Source organism: Streptopelia decaocto, assembly GCF_964273445.1.
Source record: "Streptopelia decaocto genome assembly, chromosome: 6".
In the NCBI taxonomy this organism is placed as follows: Eukaryota; Metazoa; Chordata; class Aves; order Columbiformes; family Columbidae; genus Streptopelia; species Streptopelia decaocto.
The window spans coordinates 2,212,056-2,229,736 of NC_138660.1; the positions used below are offsets into that span (position 1 = coordinate 2,212,056).

At 49.6% G+C, this 17,681-nt stretch overlaps 1 protein-coding gene across 2 annotated transcripts in view; it reads left to right on the plus strand.

Annotated features, from left to right (window-relative positions):
- SCHIP1 (schwannomin interacting protein 1) overlaps positions 1-17,681 on the plus strand; it is a 47,730-nt gene that overhangs the window by 12,336 nt on the left and 17,713 nt on the right. Inside the window, exons 1-2 of one of the 2 annotated variants that reach the window (XM_082055326.1) lie at positions 1,552-1,568; positions 1,672-2,166. In XM_082055326.1, coding sequence (XP_081911452.1) covers positions 1,690-2,166 — 477 coding nt within the window. In that variant the 5' untranslated portion in view covers positions 1,552-1,568; positions 1,672-1,689. Of the gene's footprint in view, positions 1-1,551; positions 1,569-1,671; positions 2,167-17,681 lie in introns of those variants that run through there. The other variant, XM_082055325.1, reaches the window with a different exon arrangement.

Consider the following 17,681-nt stretch of genomic DNA (forward strand, 5'->3'; position numbering starts at 1 on the left):
TTGGATGATGGTCACAGCAGCCAAAACAGCCACATTCCACCTGGAACGGGCAAATTCACAATGGGAGGTGGCTGCACCCGCATCGTGCCCCCCCTGGGCTTTGCGGACGGGTGCTGCCCCGGGAAATTCAATGTGATGTGCGGGAGGGGAGCGCTCTCATCTTCCATCGATGTTATCAATGCACTCGCCACATCCAAGAAATCTTCCTAATCAGTCATGAGACCCTATAAATAAAGCTTTCTGCAGCCTGTGACTGCCAGGCTGGAGCCAAGAGGCAGCTCCTCGGCTTGGCTCAGCACATATTCGCTTCTTGGGGTGGCGGTGACATGAAAATAGACTCAAGTAAAGAATGACACCCTGAAAAGTATGTCAAATGCCATTCCCTTCCTAACTTTACAGATGCCTAACTGGTCAAATCTTTTGCCAATATAATCCATTTTCAGGATGGAGGTTTAACTTTTGCTCCTGCCAAGTGCAGGAGTTTCTGGGACTGAGATCCTGACCCTCTGTGGCACTTGGTCTCCACTGCCAAAGAGATGAATGTCGAAGACTTGTAAGCCGGTGGAGCAGGCGTGTCCTCGCAGGTCTGGAACCCCACGGGGTGACCAGCTGCATAGCAACGAGTTAAAAAATCCCAGGGGTTAATGGGCTGCAGATGTTTCCCTCCTTCCCCTCCTCCCTTTACCCCGTTTGGAAGAACTGACAAACCCAGGCTGGACCTACGTGGCTTTCCCTATTTCTGCCCAAAAATAAACTCCAATTAAACGTTTGAATTTAATTATAATTAAAACTAGGTGCTCACTCTCCCTCTGAAGTTTATCATCCCCTATACTCTCACCTGCTGTGTCTGCTGGGCTGGTTCTATAGGGATCTGCCACCCAAAGCTCAGAGGCTGGCCGGGTGCTGCCGTATCTCCTAAATACCACATTGAAGGTGCATTTCTGTGTGATTAATGCTCCTCATTTTGGCCACGCAACCTTAAAAGGTCTTCTTTAAATGAATTTGGGAGTGGGAACATCTGCATGTTAAACTTGGCTTCGGTGACCCAGAATATTTAAACTAGATTATATTTTTTTAGCAGAGTTATTTATAGGCTACTCTTACCTAGTTACTTTAAATTACTACCAAAAAAAAAGGAAATAAATTGAGAGTGTCAGAGCAGTGATTTGTAGCAGGAGCCCGTGTCCCTTGGGGTGCATGTTGGAGGATGCCACTTGCTTTGTAATTAACAACGAAGCCACCTCGCAAACCCGGGCATCCTAAGCCTGACGCAAAAGCGCTGGCGCCGTGTGCCACCCCTTCCCAAGAGGATTTTTTCCACCCCTAAGAACCTTGTTTCTACGGCAAAACAGCGTTTCCCGCAGGCCCGGCCTTGCCCGGGGCACCGCGACCGGAGGTGCCGGAGGTGCCGGGATGCGCCGGGCGCCACCGCGGCGGTTCCCCCGGCCCGGCCCCCCCCGCCGCCGCCCCGGGGAGCGCCGCCCCCGCCCCGCTCCGCTCCGCCCCGGGGCCGCCGCCACCGCCTCCCGCCCGCCCGGGGCCGCCCCGCGGCGGCAGCGCCGGCTCCGGTGCGCGGGGGGGCGGCCCCGGGCCGGCGGTTCCCGTGCCCGGCGGGCAGGGCCGGTCCCGGTGTTTTTTCTGACACGGCGCCTTCTCGCTTCTCTCCGGCAGGACTCCCGGGAGGATGGGATGGATTTAGGGAGCGACGCCGGCAGCAGCCGCTCCAGCTCGGAGTCCAACTCCAGCAAAGCCACGCCGTGCTCGGAGGGCAAGTCCTCGCCGTCCCCCAGCAGCCTGGACCTGGCGGCGCTGGAGGACTCGGAGGAGGAGGAGGAGGACGGGGGCTACCTGCCCTCCCCGCCGGCTCGCCGGGAGCCCCCGCGCTGTCCCGATGCCCGCCGGAGCGGCTCCCCCGCCGCCGCCGCTCCCCGCCGCCCCGCCGTCGCCCGCCCGCGGCCGCACCAGCGGCCCCCGCCGCTGCCCCCGCAGGAACGGCGGCGCGGCGGGGCGGCGGGACCGGGCGGGCGGCGGGCGCGGCGGAGCGGAGCGGCGCAGCCCCCGCGGGAACCGCAGCCGCCGGCCATGGACTGGGCGGCCCTGGAGAGGCACCTGGCCGGGCTGCAGTGCCGGGAGCAGGAGCGGGGCCAGCGGGCGAACCCCGCCTCGGTGAGTCGGAACGGGAGGCGCGGGCGGCGGGCGCGGTTCGCCCCGGGGCGATGACTCCGTGCGGGGGGATGTTCTCGCCCGGTGGCGCTGGGGCGGTGTGGGGTCGCGGTTCGGGGGGGGTGGGTGCCCCCCAGCCCGATGGCTCCGGGGAAGCGGGACACCGGAGGAGGGAACTTTCCCGGAGCATCTTCGGGGGGTGGTTGCTCTGCTGGTTGCTGTGCTGGGGAGCGAGGTGGCTCCGCCAGCCCTGGGTCGTCCTCAGAGGTGGTTTTCCTTTGGAGAGGCTGAGGAAGAGCAGCCTTTCTGCTGGCTGGGGGCAGGCTGCTGGTGGATGTTCTCCTTGTGTAAGGGATGATAAGAACCCGGTGTCAGCAGAGATGAAACCCCCAGACGCGTTTTTACAGAAAAACCTGTAAATTGTTAAGTGCTCACGTTATCTACAGCGTGTTTTAGAAATTGTGTGTAACTTCTGAGCTGCAAACCGCAGCGACGGTTACATGAACAAGCGCTGCACACGTGCCTGTGGCACCGCGCTGGTGGAGGCTCTTCCATAATGTATGAATTGCAAGGAATCTACAAAAATCTCCTGAAACCGCTGCAGGAGCCCTTGGATGCGATGACACACGTGATGAGAAATGTGTGCCTCACCACCCACGCCCTACAGCCTCGCTGCTGGCGCACTTCATCTTTTTTGTGATTTCTTTCTGATGAGGCATCCCATCCCCTTGCTTCCTGTGAAGTCATCTGGCTCAGGGAGGTGGGGATTTCCCCCTACGTCCTTGAATTTCAACTAATCGGTGAGAAACCTGGGTGGGTGCTGGATGTGATAAATGTGATGAGGAGTGGGACAGCTGCCACGCAGGACAATTTTTTCCAAAGCCTGAACATCGTGGCCTCAGTGCCCTGAGGAACTGACAGGTAACATCCTTAATTACAGTCATTTGTACAGAAACCTAGCTTAAAAAAAAAGAAAAAGGCAGCTCATTTTGTGGTTTGGGAGCTGATTTCTACAGCACTATCTGATAAACTCCTTCCACCCCGAGCTGCTGGCAGCATCCGCGGTGCTGGAAAGTCTTTGCCTCCGGGTATGTGCTTAACCAGGTGAGGTGTCACCGAAGGAATTTTGCCTGTTCACCTCTGTGAGGATTTTCCTCCTCCCTCCTGCTGTTGTCACTCACGTCTGCCTCACGTCCCGACTTGTCCTGCACGGAGTCGGGGTTTGCGGGTCGTGTCGTGCAGCCCGAGCGCTCCTCACCAGCACGTGGAGCCGCTCGGAACCACCACGGACACCAAGGTCTGGGCATGGAGGAGCCCAGCGCCTTGAGAGCATCTCCCACGGGGAGGGCTGAGCTGCCAGTCCTCTCCCAAGCAACTGGAGTTTTCCAGAGATGAGTTTTTCCTTGTATGTGGCCCTGGAGAGACTTTCCTCAACCCTTCACCCAGCCAGTGGTCCTGGAGGCACCGGAACAAGGCGGCTTTCAGTTTGCTTTCCCAGCTTTATCTTCGCTCCCGCAAGGCCGGGATTCCCATCCTCCTGGCACACAGGAGGAGGAATTCCAGACCCAGCCAGAAAGAGGCATTTCACGTGCGATGTCCCCCGTGGCACCACTGTCCCCTCCCGCACGATTTGGGTTGTGTCTGTATCACCCACGAGCTACAGGGACTTGTACCTTCAGGGCCAACTAAAACCAGATTGAAGAGGAAATGTCTCTTTTTATTTTATCTCTTTTTTTCCAGCCTCTGACATTTTCCTGCGGTTCAGTATCTTGCTATTTATAACGAAACCTTGCCTTGCCCTGCTGGAAGCCCAACTGTTTGTAAACATGAAAATCATGTAGTGGAACCAGCCAGGAGGCAACTACAGAGAAGATGGACTAGCTTGCTCCAACTTCTAGCAGGCTATATTAGAAAAAGGGCAATTTTGGTATTATAGGCCTTGGCTAGTGTAATCTGAAGTGATCTCGTCACCGGGGATGTGCTGTGGAAGTGGAAAATGTTGCTTTGGGTGGAGGTGTTTATTGGCCTGGTTTGTGTTAATAGGAATCCAGCGTAGACGTTCTTTTATGGAACATAAAAAAAATCCTGAGCAACTCCTGTGAAGTTACAGGAATAGGGAATTTTTTCTGCTCTCGGTACCTATATTTACTTGATTTTTCTCATGCTTCAGGAGGAGGCAGGAATGTCCCATCAAGGCTCCATCTGGCCTCAGCTTTAGGTTTTAGGAGGTTTTTCTAGGCAAGGAAATGCAAGGAGGGGTCGGGAGGGCTGCAGCTGGCCTAAATAAAACATTTCAGCTGAAGAGGGACCTTCAGTCGCATCTGTACATGCAGAGATCTGCTCCAAGTCTGGGAAGGTTGGAGAAAGTGGATATTAATGATGTGGGAATGGCTGTTGTTTAGCTCCCAGGTGCAATTACACAACACGAAGAAGCTGTGAGGACCAAGGCTGGTTCCTCAGGTCACAAACAGGGGATGGTGGCTGAGAAGCACCTACCAGGGGCGTTCAGGAGGAGGCTGGTGACTTCTGCTGGGCTTCGGCAGCCCTGTTCAATGATGCTGGTGAGGCGGGAGCAGCCAGGTTGGATGATGCCAGGCTGTGGGTCTGTCCGTCCTGGCCATGTTGTGTCCATGGGCAGCTTGTTCTCAAGATGTGGGCTTGCCGTAAGGCCACCCGGGTCCCCAGCGCCACATCGGTCTGGTGGCTCTGGCAGGGTTCACGTGGGCCAGGTACCCATGGGGACATGATGTCTAGCAATGGAGGATGTTTCCTTCCTTCCTTCCCCAGAAGCAAGGATGAAATGAGGTTCTTAGAGACGTAGTTTAGTGCTAGAGTTTATGGTTGGGCTCGATGATCTTAAGGGTCTCTTCCAACCAAAATGATTCTGTGGCCATTTCTGGAGCTGCAGTTTAGTGGTGACACGGGGCCTGAACTTGCTCCATGATGTTCCTGCTCCCTTGAACTTCACCCAGCTGCTGTGTCATTCTATGGGGCCTCACGCTGTGACCGAATCTGCTGAGAGATGGGACTGAGACACTTAAAAAACATACTTGGAATCACTGTTTTCAGGCGCTGCAATGGGCTGAATGTTCCTTGCCTTTGAGCCAGGTGGGTACTCGCACTGTGTGGGTATCAGCACGTTCTGCATTCCCAGGGGTTTCTGTCTTTTGGGGCAGCTCTACCTGTCTGCAAGCTCTCTCTGACACATGCAAACCCAAAGGATTGTGTTAGACAGCTCTTGAGCCTGCTGGATGTCCACCAAATAGAAGAAATGCCATCTTTTCTGAAGGCAGTTGATGCTCAGAAGGCTCATCAAAAAGCTGCTCAGATCAATCTCATCACCCAGCTGCAGGAAACCCGCCACCCCGTTTTCTTCCCTTTGCTCAACTCCTGGCTGTATCCGAGGCGGTAACAAATGTGCCATGAGATGATTTATGGCGCTTAGGAGCTGTCGAGGTGCTCGGGAAGCAGCGGCGCTCCGCTTGCCGTTTCGCTAATGGCTCTAATAAAATCCAAATCAGCGCTAATGGTTTTAATATTCTTTGCATTGCATCTCCAAGGATGGTAATTACAATCAATAGGATGTGTTTGCTGAAAAGAATATCTGCGAATTCTGTAGTCAATTAAAAAAACACTTGCAGGAGAGGAAATGGCTCAGCCAGACGACTTACCCCTCTAACGAGACTTGGGTGCTTGTGACAGTCTGTGGATGGATGGCACTGCTGGATGAATTTTGCTGTCCACAAAGCGGGTTTATTGCAGGCAGTGGTGATAAAAGCTCACCCCTGCGGCCTCCAGTACTTCTGCAAAAGGCTCCTGTGTGTATTTTCCCTTTTCATCACTGAAAATGTTCCTACACACACTGCTGAGACAGACAGATGCCCATTACCTGGTATCTTTGGCAGTACAGGTTGGAAACCTCTGTGAAAGCCTTTAAGGGCTAGCGGGAGATGCCAAAAGTTAGTAGGGTGGAAGTTAGCCCGGACCAAATAAAGATCTGTTTCTTCTGCCTGGGGCTTTATTGGTGTCTTCTCTCATGGCTGCTGAAAATTTGAGACGAATTTGAAGTGTATATTACAGTATGGGATGAAAGTGCGAGGTTCTTCATCCCTAGGTGAGGTTCAATGTTGGCTGCGAGTGGGAAATAGCAGCCAGGGGTTTAATGCCTGAAAGCAATTTTCCCCAGACAAGAACTGTCGGTGCATTAACTTCTGACACAATAATTTCCAAAATCAAACTCCTTGCTTGCAGGAAATTGCATTTCTGTCATTCCTACAGCATAAAGTCCCAGCATGATCACCTCTCTCCACCTGATGGCTCTTTTACCCACTCAATTGGATCGTTTAACTCTTCATTAGGCAACTGAAGAAAGTCAAAGTCATGTTGAGAGAGGTTCTTAGGGGCAGTTCGTTTGCTTTGGGGCTCAACCGACATGAAAACCAAACCTTTTAACGGTGGAAAATACTGTAATTTCCATCAAACAATGGGTTTGTGTTTGCTTTGTGCTGGTGTCCCCACAGCTTCCCTGGGTGTGGGATCTGCGGGTTGTGTCACCATCCCAGGAGGTGTTCAAAACGTGGAGATGAGCCTCTCAGGGCCATGGGGCAGTGCCAGGGCTGGGTTAGTGGTTGGACTCAATGATCTAGAGGGTCTTTTTCAACCGAAATGATGCTGTGATTCCATCACAGCGGGCGACGCGTCGTTGCGTGTTCTGCCACGGGGAAATCCAAGCAGCCCTGTACTTTGGCCGCTTTCCACCCAGCTCAAAGGTTAGATGAGGCTGGCAAGATATTAATGATCCTGCCAAAGTGTGTGATGTCATTAAGCTAAGAAAACATCTCTAGGTGCTCTAAAGTGCTCGTTGCTTGAAGAGCGTTGGTAATTACATACATTGGGAAGACGTATGTTTGCTGCTCCTGAAACTGGGCCGGGCAAAATGCCTGCGATTAATAATCGTGAGCAAAAACTTCATCTCTGTTGCTGCTGCAAAGCCTTTCATTAAAGAAAGTGCTAAATACACAGGGTGATAAACAATTCTCCGCGTGTTCCTACCATGTGAATTCCTGTGGGTGATGGACCCCGTTGAGCTGGCAGCGTTTCCCAGCCGACTGGTAAGTCCGTGGTTCGCATGGGATGTGGAAATTGTTAGAACCAGCTGAGGAAGTCGGGTTGTTCTAATGCTAATTGCGTTGCAGGCAACACTAAATCCCCCCTTAATGTACTTGTTGGCTATACAAGGCCAATGAGTTTATTTTAAAGGAGTATTTTTGGTCTTGGGTGTAGTTAAGTAGCAAATGCTAAGGATTTCCAAAGAGAGACATGAGCCTTTACGCAAGCCAGGATCTTTATTGTCTCAGAACATAATTTTGTTGGCATAATCTTAAAACTAAGCGATTGTGCAGTTTGGAGTCGTGTACCCCACTCCTGCTGTGCCCTCGCTAATCATTTCAAATTCCACTTAGACATAAGTGACTGTCTCAGGTTGAAATTGCAGCGGGCAGCAGGAACGCTTGTTTGACAGGATAATAATGGTGTACTTGTGCATCTGTTTCTTGCATATTGGGTGTGATAAATGCAAGGTAGCGGGTTTATAATTCTCAGAATTGGCCTGTGCTGGCTAAAACCTGTTATTTTTCCTACGGAAGGACAGTGGATGCTGGCACTGGATTAGTCTGGGGTGTCTGTAACACGTGGTGCTATGGAAAATAATGCTGCATGCAGAGGAATTACAGGCAGAGGGTGTTTAAAAAACACACGGAGGGAAGCTGCAACTCAAACCACATTGCAGATGTACCGAGGAAAACCCAAAAGCTCCATCCCGGTGGTGACCGCCAGAGCTGCTGCTGACAAAGCCTTTCAGGAGCAAGGATTAAACTCGCCAGGCCCTCAAACTCTAGCGGGTGCTTAGGAAAGGTAATAAAATAAATGTAGCGAGCAGAAAGCGATAGGGTTGAAGTCTAACCAGGCAGAGATTGCCGGAGGAGCCGGAATGGCAAGCGGGGGGTTTGCTGAGCTTGGAGCAACCCCCCCGTCCCAACGGGCAGGCAGGTGGTCCTGGGGCTGTCAGGGAGAAGTATTTTAAATAATCCTCCAATTACCCCCAAAACCTTACTATGTGTGTTTGTATTAACAGCAGAAATGGTGCAGCAGTGATACGAAGAGCAAGAGTTGTCATGGTTTATTTCCTTATTTCTCTCCACCTGGATTTAAGGTGGTTTTGCGTTTAACCAGCTGCTGGTTGGAACATCAGGTGTAATACTCCGTTATTTTTGTAAAGTTTCTGTAGAAACTGAAAAGAGAGAACTGGGTTCTGGCTGCATTCTGGGCATCATTTCTCCTACTCCTAACAGCAAAAAGTCAGTAAAATTCAGGTTGGTGCGGTAAAGCTGGGTCCCCATCTCCCGCAGAGGTGAACTTGGAGCATCCGAGCCAAGTGATGCTCCTGACATATTGTAAACGGCATCTAGAGAGGGATTTTCTGGGCTGTACTGGTGTCCCTTAAATAACTCCTTGATGTTCGTGTAGCTTTTAAATGGGTTGTTCCAGAGCAGAAATGCTGCCTGAAGCTTTGTATGCACCGGAGCTCGGGATTTGCGCACAAACACGCGAAACCCCAAGAGCGGGTTTGCAAGGGATGCTTGAGAGTTACTTTTCTATCTTAAAAAAACAAAGGATAAATAGAAAGCCCAGGTGAGCTTCCCTGTGATCTCGTTTGCAAACGTTTCTATGTGAAATAAGCCATTTACCAATATTTTGGCCAAATTGAGAAGGTAAGATAAACTTTCTGAACTCCAAATCAGTTTGTGTTTGGACACCCTATGACTTCCCCTACTGAAATGAAACGTTTTCTTTCTCGTGTCTGCTGTTTGGTAACTGTTTTAACAAAGCTTATACATTTCGCTATGCAAATAACTGCACTTAGGCATGGCCAGGATGCAGTGGTGCAGCCCCAAGGAGGTTTACAGGGAGCACCGCTCCGTATTTGGTGGGAAAAATGGACTTTTGTGATGCTTTTTGAGGGGAAAGCCTGTTGCGAGGGTGTCCCAGTGGCTCAGTATAGGTATTTATTTTCTGAAACAAGTAGCTGTTTAATGCCATCATCTGATGAGTTTAGCGCTTTCCAAGGCTGCTCACCTTGGACCATGAATTCCTGTGCTTTCTCATCCCTTCCCCAGCCCGGCATCGCAGGCTGAGGGCTCCTCCAGCAGCGAGTTTTGCCCTTTCTTGGCTGTTAAATCTTCAAATAATTCTGCTTTTGCATGAGAATCTTCCTTAGCTATAACTAAAAAGATTCAAAACCACTTCTTTCAACCTGGATCCAAAATCAGTCCTGCTTCTGTAAGCAAAGCGCTGATGGATTCGGTGGAAAACGAGTTTCCCTCTTGCAGTTCTCCGCAGTTGTTGCCTCAGACGTGAGGTGCTACATAATCGCTCTTCTCTTCAAGGGTTTCCAGCTTTTTCAAGTACTTGTATCATTTTGGGGCCCTTTGTCTTTCCCTGTCGCGCCAATGGAGTCATTTGCGTCACAGAAGTGGTGGATCTTATTTATGTCGCCAGTCTGGGTTTCCTGCCCGGTGATCTATAGATCTCCTTTAAATGAGAACATTGCGCTAAGGCCATTTATTTCAGCTCGCCCGCGCTTTGTTAAAATGAAACCCAAGCGTTCAGCTGGCCTGGAGGAAATAGCTGCAATTCGGAGGGGCTGGGGAGGAAAGGGAAGTGCCGGGCAGAGATTTAATTGTCTCTTAGATGGCAACGCTAAAAAAAGAAGAGAACTATATTAAAGTGCTTAATTCTTTATGCACACAAAAGCTGCTGGTATGTACGGTCCGTAGAGAATTGAAATGCTTTTAGTGAGTTATTAAAAATGTAATCTAAACTTTTTATTTAATGTAATTCCCATATTGAATTTATTAAAGAGGGACTTGGGGAAATAGCAGAATCCTGTACCTGAGTCGTGTGGTCATCCTCTTCTCAGTCTCCTTTGCTTGATAGGAGTTTAATAATGAACTGTTCTTACTATTTAAAAAAAAAAAATAGTCTGTGAATCATTTTTCCTTACTGAATTCTCTATGCTGTGCATATGCATTAATACATAATATCCAACAGCTTAGCGTATATCCCGGCACAATCTAGCTGGCCTTTTCTTTCTTCTGCTTTCTCATCTATTATTTCTCAGGTTGAAAACCATCAAGCCAACGTGTCGCTGTGCGTTGCGACGATGGAAAAGGCCGTTTCTTAGGAGGAGACTCCCAGCTTGTTCCTTCTGTAGCTGAGCTGGGAGCTCCTGGGAGCAGCGGGAAACATCCCAGAGCCTTGAAAATAATACATCCCGGCCCCTTTGCAGTCGTGTGCGGTTGGGAAGGGCAAAGCAGGTGAATATCAGGGCATGGGCTGCAAAGCAGAGCTCTCTACAGCCTCGTCCCCCCTTCTTGTGCAAGGCTTTAAAAATGCATCCTCAAATGAGCCAAGTGGCTAATATTTCTATGCCTTAATAATATTGAAATTGCACAAAAAAAGTTGCTCAGGAGCTTATCCCGTCCTCCTCCCTGCGCAAAGGCTGGACGAGCAATACCTGTTTCCCAAGAAATCCCAGGCCAGGCTGTACATAAGACATGTGGAGGAAGGTTTCCCATGTTTTGCAGATAGTACTGATTGTCCCTATAGGCGATGTTGCTCTGTTTAATACATACATACATATTAATATATATATTTTCCTTGCTGTTCCCCATCCCAGTTGAGCTTTTAGGAAGCCACACGCTGACAAGGCTGGAGTTTGCTGCCAGTGTTGTGTGTAGAATATAACCCGCTGCTTAAGGTGTGCCTGTTAATTACTCTTATTTCTGTATTTTGCACTGGACCGAACAAAACTGGAATCAAGACAGGAGTGGTTTGATGTCTGGACCTGACCCTGCAGATGTTCCTGCTGTGATTCCGGGATCCTGTCCCCAAGGGACAGTGTTTCATCCCCGAGACAGACCCAGCTTGCTTGATGTAGTAACCATAGCTTTCTGAAAGGGTTTTTTTGCTTGTTAAAGTCATGTATTTGGAGGGAAACTACTCAATATGTAACATAGCACATTTGTGGTGAAGTAACAGCTTCTGGTAAAATAAACTGTCCCCAGTGAGGGCCACCAGAAATATCGAGGTGCCTTGGACATGCTGCGGCTGTGCGTGTGTGACGTGCAGAAACGCGGCCAAACAAAACGCCCAATAATTGCGTTTATTATGAAGAGCTTTGCTTTGCTTTGCTTTGTGCATCGGTGGATCTGAGCAAACGGCGACCCAAAGGCAACTTGTCTGGAGCAGCCGCCCACAGACCAGGCGGCCTCCTCTGACCTTGAGCAGTCGCTCTTTGGGCCAAAAGATGTTTTACGTGCACTTAACCAAGAGCTGATGGAGAGGAGGGGGTGAGGGACACGGGAGGCTGTGCGGTTGCGCTCTGCAGAGATGCTCTTTGGCATGGAGGTGCTGCTGAAGGTGTGATTCCCCGCTTTACAAACCAGGGCTCCTGCTTGGCTGTTGCTCCTTTTCATGGTTTATTTCATGTTAAAATGCTCTTTATTACCCTTCTGCTCTGGGCTCCCAGCGGAGGTGGTGGAGGGAGAAGCTGTGCAGCACAAAGCAAAAACCTTCTCTGGGTATTTTCTTTCTGTATTTATTTTTTTTAATTTCCTCCCGCCTCTTTCGCACTGATAGTTCGGTAAAATCCAAAAATATAAACCGTAATTTCTCTGTAGAGGGAGTCTGAGGCCCAGAAACAGCTTCTGCTTAATGGCATATCAAGGGGTTGTGCCAATACCTGATTGCCAGGGAGTTCCCGAAGCTTTGAGAAACATCCCTGGGCTTGTTTGCAAAAGGTTGGGCTTATTCCTAGAGCCACCTCAGCGCCCCCAGCCATGCAGGGGTACGATGGTGGATTTAAAGTCTCTGACATTGACCGCATATGTCCGATATACCATGAAATGCAGAGGCCGTGGTAGGGCACGGGATGGGGGAGTCCTCAGATTCCCCCGGCCAGCTGCAATGGGGCCAAGGCAGAGGTTTTATTTGCGGCGCTGCTCTCTTTTCTTTGTCATATTTGACTTCTCGTTTGTCTTCATGAGTGTTGAGGTACTAAAACCTCATTCCGCTGCTTAATTATCATTATTCCATTTAGACATGGAAATTACACTGGAATAGCGCGCAGCATCGGAACGTGTTGCGTGTGCTGGGAAACGGGCTCGGAGAGCTGAGTGCTATTTGGGGTGACCACGATGCTCAGAAAACAGCCCCTATTGTGAGAACAAATGGGAATTTTCTGTGTTTTGGCCCTGGGAACAAGGAGCCACTATGTGCAAATGCAGCCCTGGGTTTTTTGAGCGTTCCCAGCGATTTTCACATTGGAGGCGCTGCGAGGCAGCTGTAGGCGGTGGCTTTGCTGGGCTGGGCTGTCCTGGTGGCCAAGTCGTGTGTGACTTTGGGCAGAGGTGGCCCTGGATGTCCCCTCAGCACCCACCGTGGGCTGAGGGACTGGCTGGTGTCACCCGTGTCCCCTTGGCAAGGGGATGGCACGGACCTGCTTGTTTTGGTGCTGGGTAGGGCGTAGAAGAACCAGAGTGATGCTCTTAATTGCAATTAGCACCCAGGGAGAAGACAAGGGAAATGGGGCTGGTGGCCCTTCTGCCATCAGTGGCGCAAACATCACTCAACTCAAAGGCTTCATTTTGACACAAAGATGGTGTAAGTGAAAAAAAACTAAACCCTATAAGAAACCCCTCAGGTGTCTGTCTGTCAATATTGGTCCAATTCCAGCAGACACCCTAAAATGAATCACCCGTATTCTTTATTCTCTTTAAAGACTGGCAGAAAACCATACACTGTATTATCAGGAGAAGCTGAAGGCTGCCAGAGCAAGTCTGCTCGGAGGAAAAGAGCCTGAGGCAGAACAGGAGAGGGGGGAAAAATCTGACTGAAGAGACAAGAGTCGTTCTCTTGCTCTTATATGGTGCTGCTCCGCCAGCAGCCGCAGCCGCGCTCCCTCGCTCCGTGACTAATGGGGCTCAGCTGGGATCCACCCTTGCTTATCCTGTTATTTTTAGCTTTTTCCAGGCTCGTGCTCGCCGTGCCAGCCCTACCGAGGGGTAAAACTCCACGGCTTGTCTTCAGTACCGGTTTGGCAGCCTCCTGGGGAGGGCAGCAATGGGGTTTCTTATCGCTGGTCGTTTTGGAGCTTGTAAGCGATATCCACTGCAAACCGTGCTGTGTCTGTGAAGTGTTATCAGCTTTCCGACCTACAGGCTTTCTCAAGTGACAGCGAGGTTGGGAGTCAAACTCAGAAAATCATCTCCTTAGACTGAAAATCTAAGCCCAGCCTGAAGCGAGAGCCGGGTTTTGCTCGCGTGGACCTGGGGTTTTCCCCACACAGTAATCACATCCTTCCAAAAGACCCCGATCTCAACAATGCGGGAGGTTGAACCTCTCTGAAGGGCTACTGATTTTTGGAGAGTAGTATACTATAGTATAGCATAGTATAAGTAGACCCCTCACCCCAAAAATGAGAGGATTTCTGCCAGGCTGTGTGAGTGAGCTTGGAGTTCTGGACACCAAACTTCAGAGCTGCAGGGAAAATCCCTTTCTGTCTATTTTTATCCCGGCCGTGACTCAGAGGGAGGTTTGTCTCCATAAACTCACGCTTTTATTGCAGAAGAATTTAAAGGACACGGCTGTTACCTGTTTGTCTTAGTGTATTCATCTTTATGGTATTTGGTGCTGTTTGAAAGAGCAACTTTTCATTTTGGAGAGAGTTTGGAGTAGAGCTTGTTTACCCCTTCAGCTTGCAAGTCCTTGTTCTGTGCTTTACCCATCTGTTTTGCAATTAAAATGAGTTGCAATATAAAACCAGCCTGTAAATAAGCTCCCTGTGGGAGAGCCCAAGGGCAATGGGAAGGGATGATGGGCTCGAGGTGACCCATAGCCAAATAATCCCGTCCCCATCCATGGCATATTGCCCTCTGGTTTCTAATGGCTTAAAGCATAATTGATAACTCGGCGCCTAATTTTCGTTATGGGATGAGCATCGGTGCAAACTCTTGGTGCGCACCACGCTAAAGGCAAATTAATCAAATTTCTATTTGAAAAAATGAACAAAATAAATGGGGGAAGAAGGATGGGAGCTGCACACAGCGAGTTGGAAAGTGCTGTCCAGCGAGGGGAGTTTGAAATGTACAACTGGGTTATTAGCACCATTAAAAACTTCTCCCAAATCTGTTATCAAAGAGGTTGGATGAGGATGTTACTCAGACCTCAGAAGAAAGAGCTTTAATGACTTTGAGTTATTCTCTATCAATATGTGGCTGCGCATTTCATGTAAGATCTCGGATGTTTTGGGGAGCTGCTGGGTACCAGCATCCCCTCACCCTGGCGCGGTTCAGAGCAGAAAATGGGGGTTTGAGCCAAAATCAGGATGCGAGGGCTGTCGGTGGGTGTCCCCCCCATATTTCAGCTGTACAGGCCAAAAATCCTGGAAATTGTTTGTAGCTGATGGGATTTGCTACAAATCCTCTTGTAAACGGGACAGAAATAGCGCTGCAGAGCCAGGTGGATTGTAACGTTTTAGTTTATTGGTGCTAATACAAAAACATCCAGATTTGCCTCGTCCTGCTGAAAAGCTCATGTTCTCCGTAGCGTTTTGCATACTGTGAATATTGTGTTCCAAAAGAACAGCTTATAAGAATATAAATAAAGCTGCAAGGAGGCAGCTGTAGCTGTTCCGTTGCCATCTCCCTGTGCTCATTAGGGGCTGGTAGATGGAATCGTCCTCCATTCATTAGCAGTAATTACCTGGTGGGCTATCATACCTGCTCATCATCAGACCGCCTGTAAATTCCCTATTAAGCACGCGTGATCCAGCTTATAAATTGAACAATTACAAATTAAGCCTGTGCAGCTGTATCAGTGGGTCTTTCTAGATGGGTTTCATGGAGAAGTCTGGTTTACCGTATGTTTTGTCGCTTTTATATCACCAGAAAGTTATAAATACTCGAGTGACTTGAATTTTTCACTCCGATTCCCTGTAAGGCGTTTGATATCCTGTGCATCGGAGGTATCAGAATGTGAAATTGCTGTAACCTTCTGTTCCGTGTTTTGAGGGAGGAGAGAATTGTGGTTTGATTGTGTAATGGCAAGGATGCCGGCTGTGGGATGCGGAGAAAATTGACATTTCTGGTTGAGTCACTTACCACTAAAAACGGAGCATTAGGCTGTTAAAAGTGCAAGATGTGCCCTTCTGCATCCAAATAAAAATGCAACAAGTACCCTTCCCAGTGCTGCTTAATTCCTCGGTCATGTAAGAGTTACAAAATAATAGAAATTCACTCTAGAGTGGGATTTTCCCTGCATTTGTTTTCTCGGAGGACCAAGAAGAGTTTTATTCGAACATTTCAGCATGCGGATTTTTAATCCTAAAAATGGATGGGTTGGTAACCCAGTGCTAAGGGGGAATTGTAAAGCTGCTGCTTGTAAAGGGCTCAAGAAACCACTGTGGAAGTAAAAGGGACTTGGAGGAGGGAAGGGTGCTCTTTGGATTCTTAAATCAGAGGTTTATCCCCTCGTAGAGAAGAGTCACGCATCCAAAATGATGGGAAACACCTCAGCATCATCCTCCTTAAATAAAAAAGTAATAGTCTAAAGCATTATATATGTAGGTGATCCAAATACTCCCCTTTCCAAACAGATGTCTAGTATTAACTGATTAAAAAATAATCTTTTTTCTTCTTTTTCTTGCTAGATTTAAACCCTGGAAAAGCTTTAGCGTGGCTTAAAGAGGGGCTAAATCCATCACTGCTAGTAAATCATCAGCAAAGAAAGCTGCAATCCCATCATGCTGTAAATAATTCCCAGTTCCCTGCAAGCTCGCTGGGCTCGGGGTCAGCAGGAGCATCCCGGGCTGGCTCCCTGCACCCCCCTGCTGGGGTGGGGATCAGCTCCTGCCTCATTTCTACCTGCAATATGACCCAGCTATACATTTATTTTGAGATCTGAAGAGAAAAAGCTACTCTAAATTAATATGCTTTTTTAATCAAGCAGACGGGTTGGCCAATGCCAACCTGAAAAATAATTTGACCTGATAAAGCCCCTCAAGGAATGACTGTGAGAAGGAAGAAGTTTCTAGTTTGGGCTTTTTGATTGTTTTTTTTTTGGAGTTAAGGAAACCCATCGCTCCCCTGCCTTGTTGAAGGAACAAACACTGCTCCCACCCTTCTATTTCCCTCCTCACATGGTTTTTGGGCTGAAGGGCTGAGTCCTTGCAGCGGGGTCCAGGCACACAGCAGGACGCATGTGTGTAGAAGGATAATGAATGAAATCCTGTTGTTTCACTACAAGAATTTGAGCATGTCTGGTAAAGCTGCATCTTTCTGTGCATGGGGTTGAATTTCTTGTGTCCTCACCCCCGTAGCCCTGCAAGCATCCAGGACATTGAACCTGGCCCGTTCTTGGTGGCCCAGCTTAACCCAGCACGGCCATGATTGACCAGAGCATCTCCCCAAACCTGCTGAAAAGGGAAATGTTTCATGCTGGTGTCCCCAGCTCGGTGTCAGACCCCCTGGAGATGTTCTCCAGGGCTTTGTGAACTTATACATTCTTAGTTTGGAGCTGGTTTTGGGGAAGAGCTTCAGGAAAACTTGGCTAGATCATCTCCTAAGTGGCGTAACGTACCCTGGGTTGGAGGTGCCTCAATAAAAAAGGCAGAAGGCAATGCAGGTGCCCCCCTGGGCTTCTCTCCCCAGCTCAGAGGGGCTGTTGGGGGTCCCTGGGGCTTTTCCTGGGTTGTGTCTTTGTGAAGAGCAGCAGCGCTGGTTCGCTGCCTCCACCCCGGAGCATCCTTTCCCACTGACCCACCTGGAGGGCTGCCAGGAGCCTTTCACTCCATTTAATCACTCATCTCTTTAATTATTACCTGCCTGCCTGCCTCATTTCTGAACGGGGAATCGCGAACGGACACAGAACAGAGGAGCAAACCCAGATGTTGAAGCGATGCCTGACCCTTCCCAGCTGCATCGCAGGCTCGTGTGGGGCTCCGAGCCCCGGAGGGAAGAGCTTTGCTGCAAACGGGTGGCTTTTCTGCAGCAGGTGACACACTAAGCCCAATGTAGCTCTCTCCTGGGTCATTTTGCAAGAGGAATAGGGTGTTAAATAGGTGAAGAGGGGTTCACCCCTTGCTGCAGCAGACCTGGGTGCAGTCCCCATTGGGGATCTGCTGCGTGCGGAGTGACTGAGTCACCATCGATATAGATTTATAGATAGACCCGCACGTGGAAAGTGGGGGATAAATTCAGGAGTTTTCCTTGCGATGCACATAATAAATGGCATTAGAGGTTATATAATGCGTGGAGCTGCTTTCAGCTTGCCACAGATACTTCTCCGAAGCAAGGCCAAGATTTATGCAGGATTTTGAAAAGTGTCTTGGTTCATTTCGATGTTTGGAAATACCTGCCTGGCTGAATGGGATTCTCTGCAGACCCAGTAAAAACCAGGCT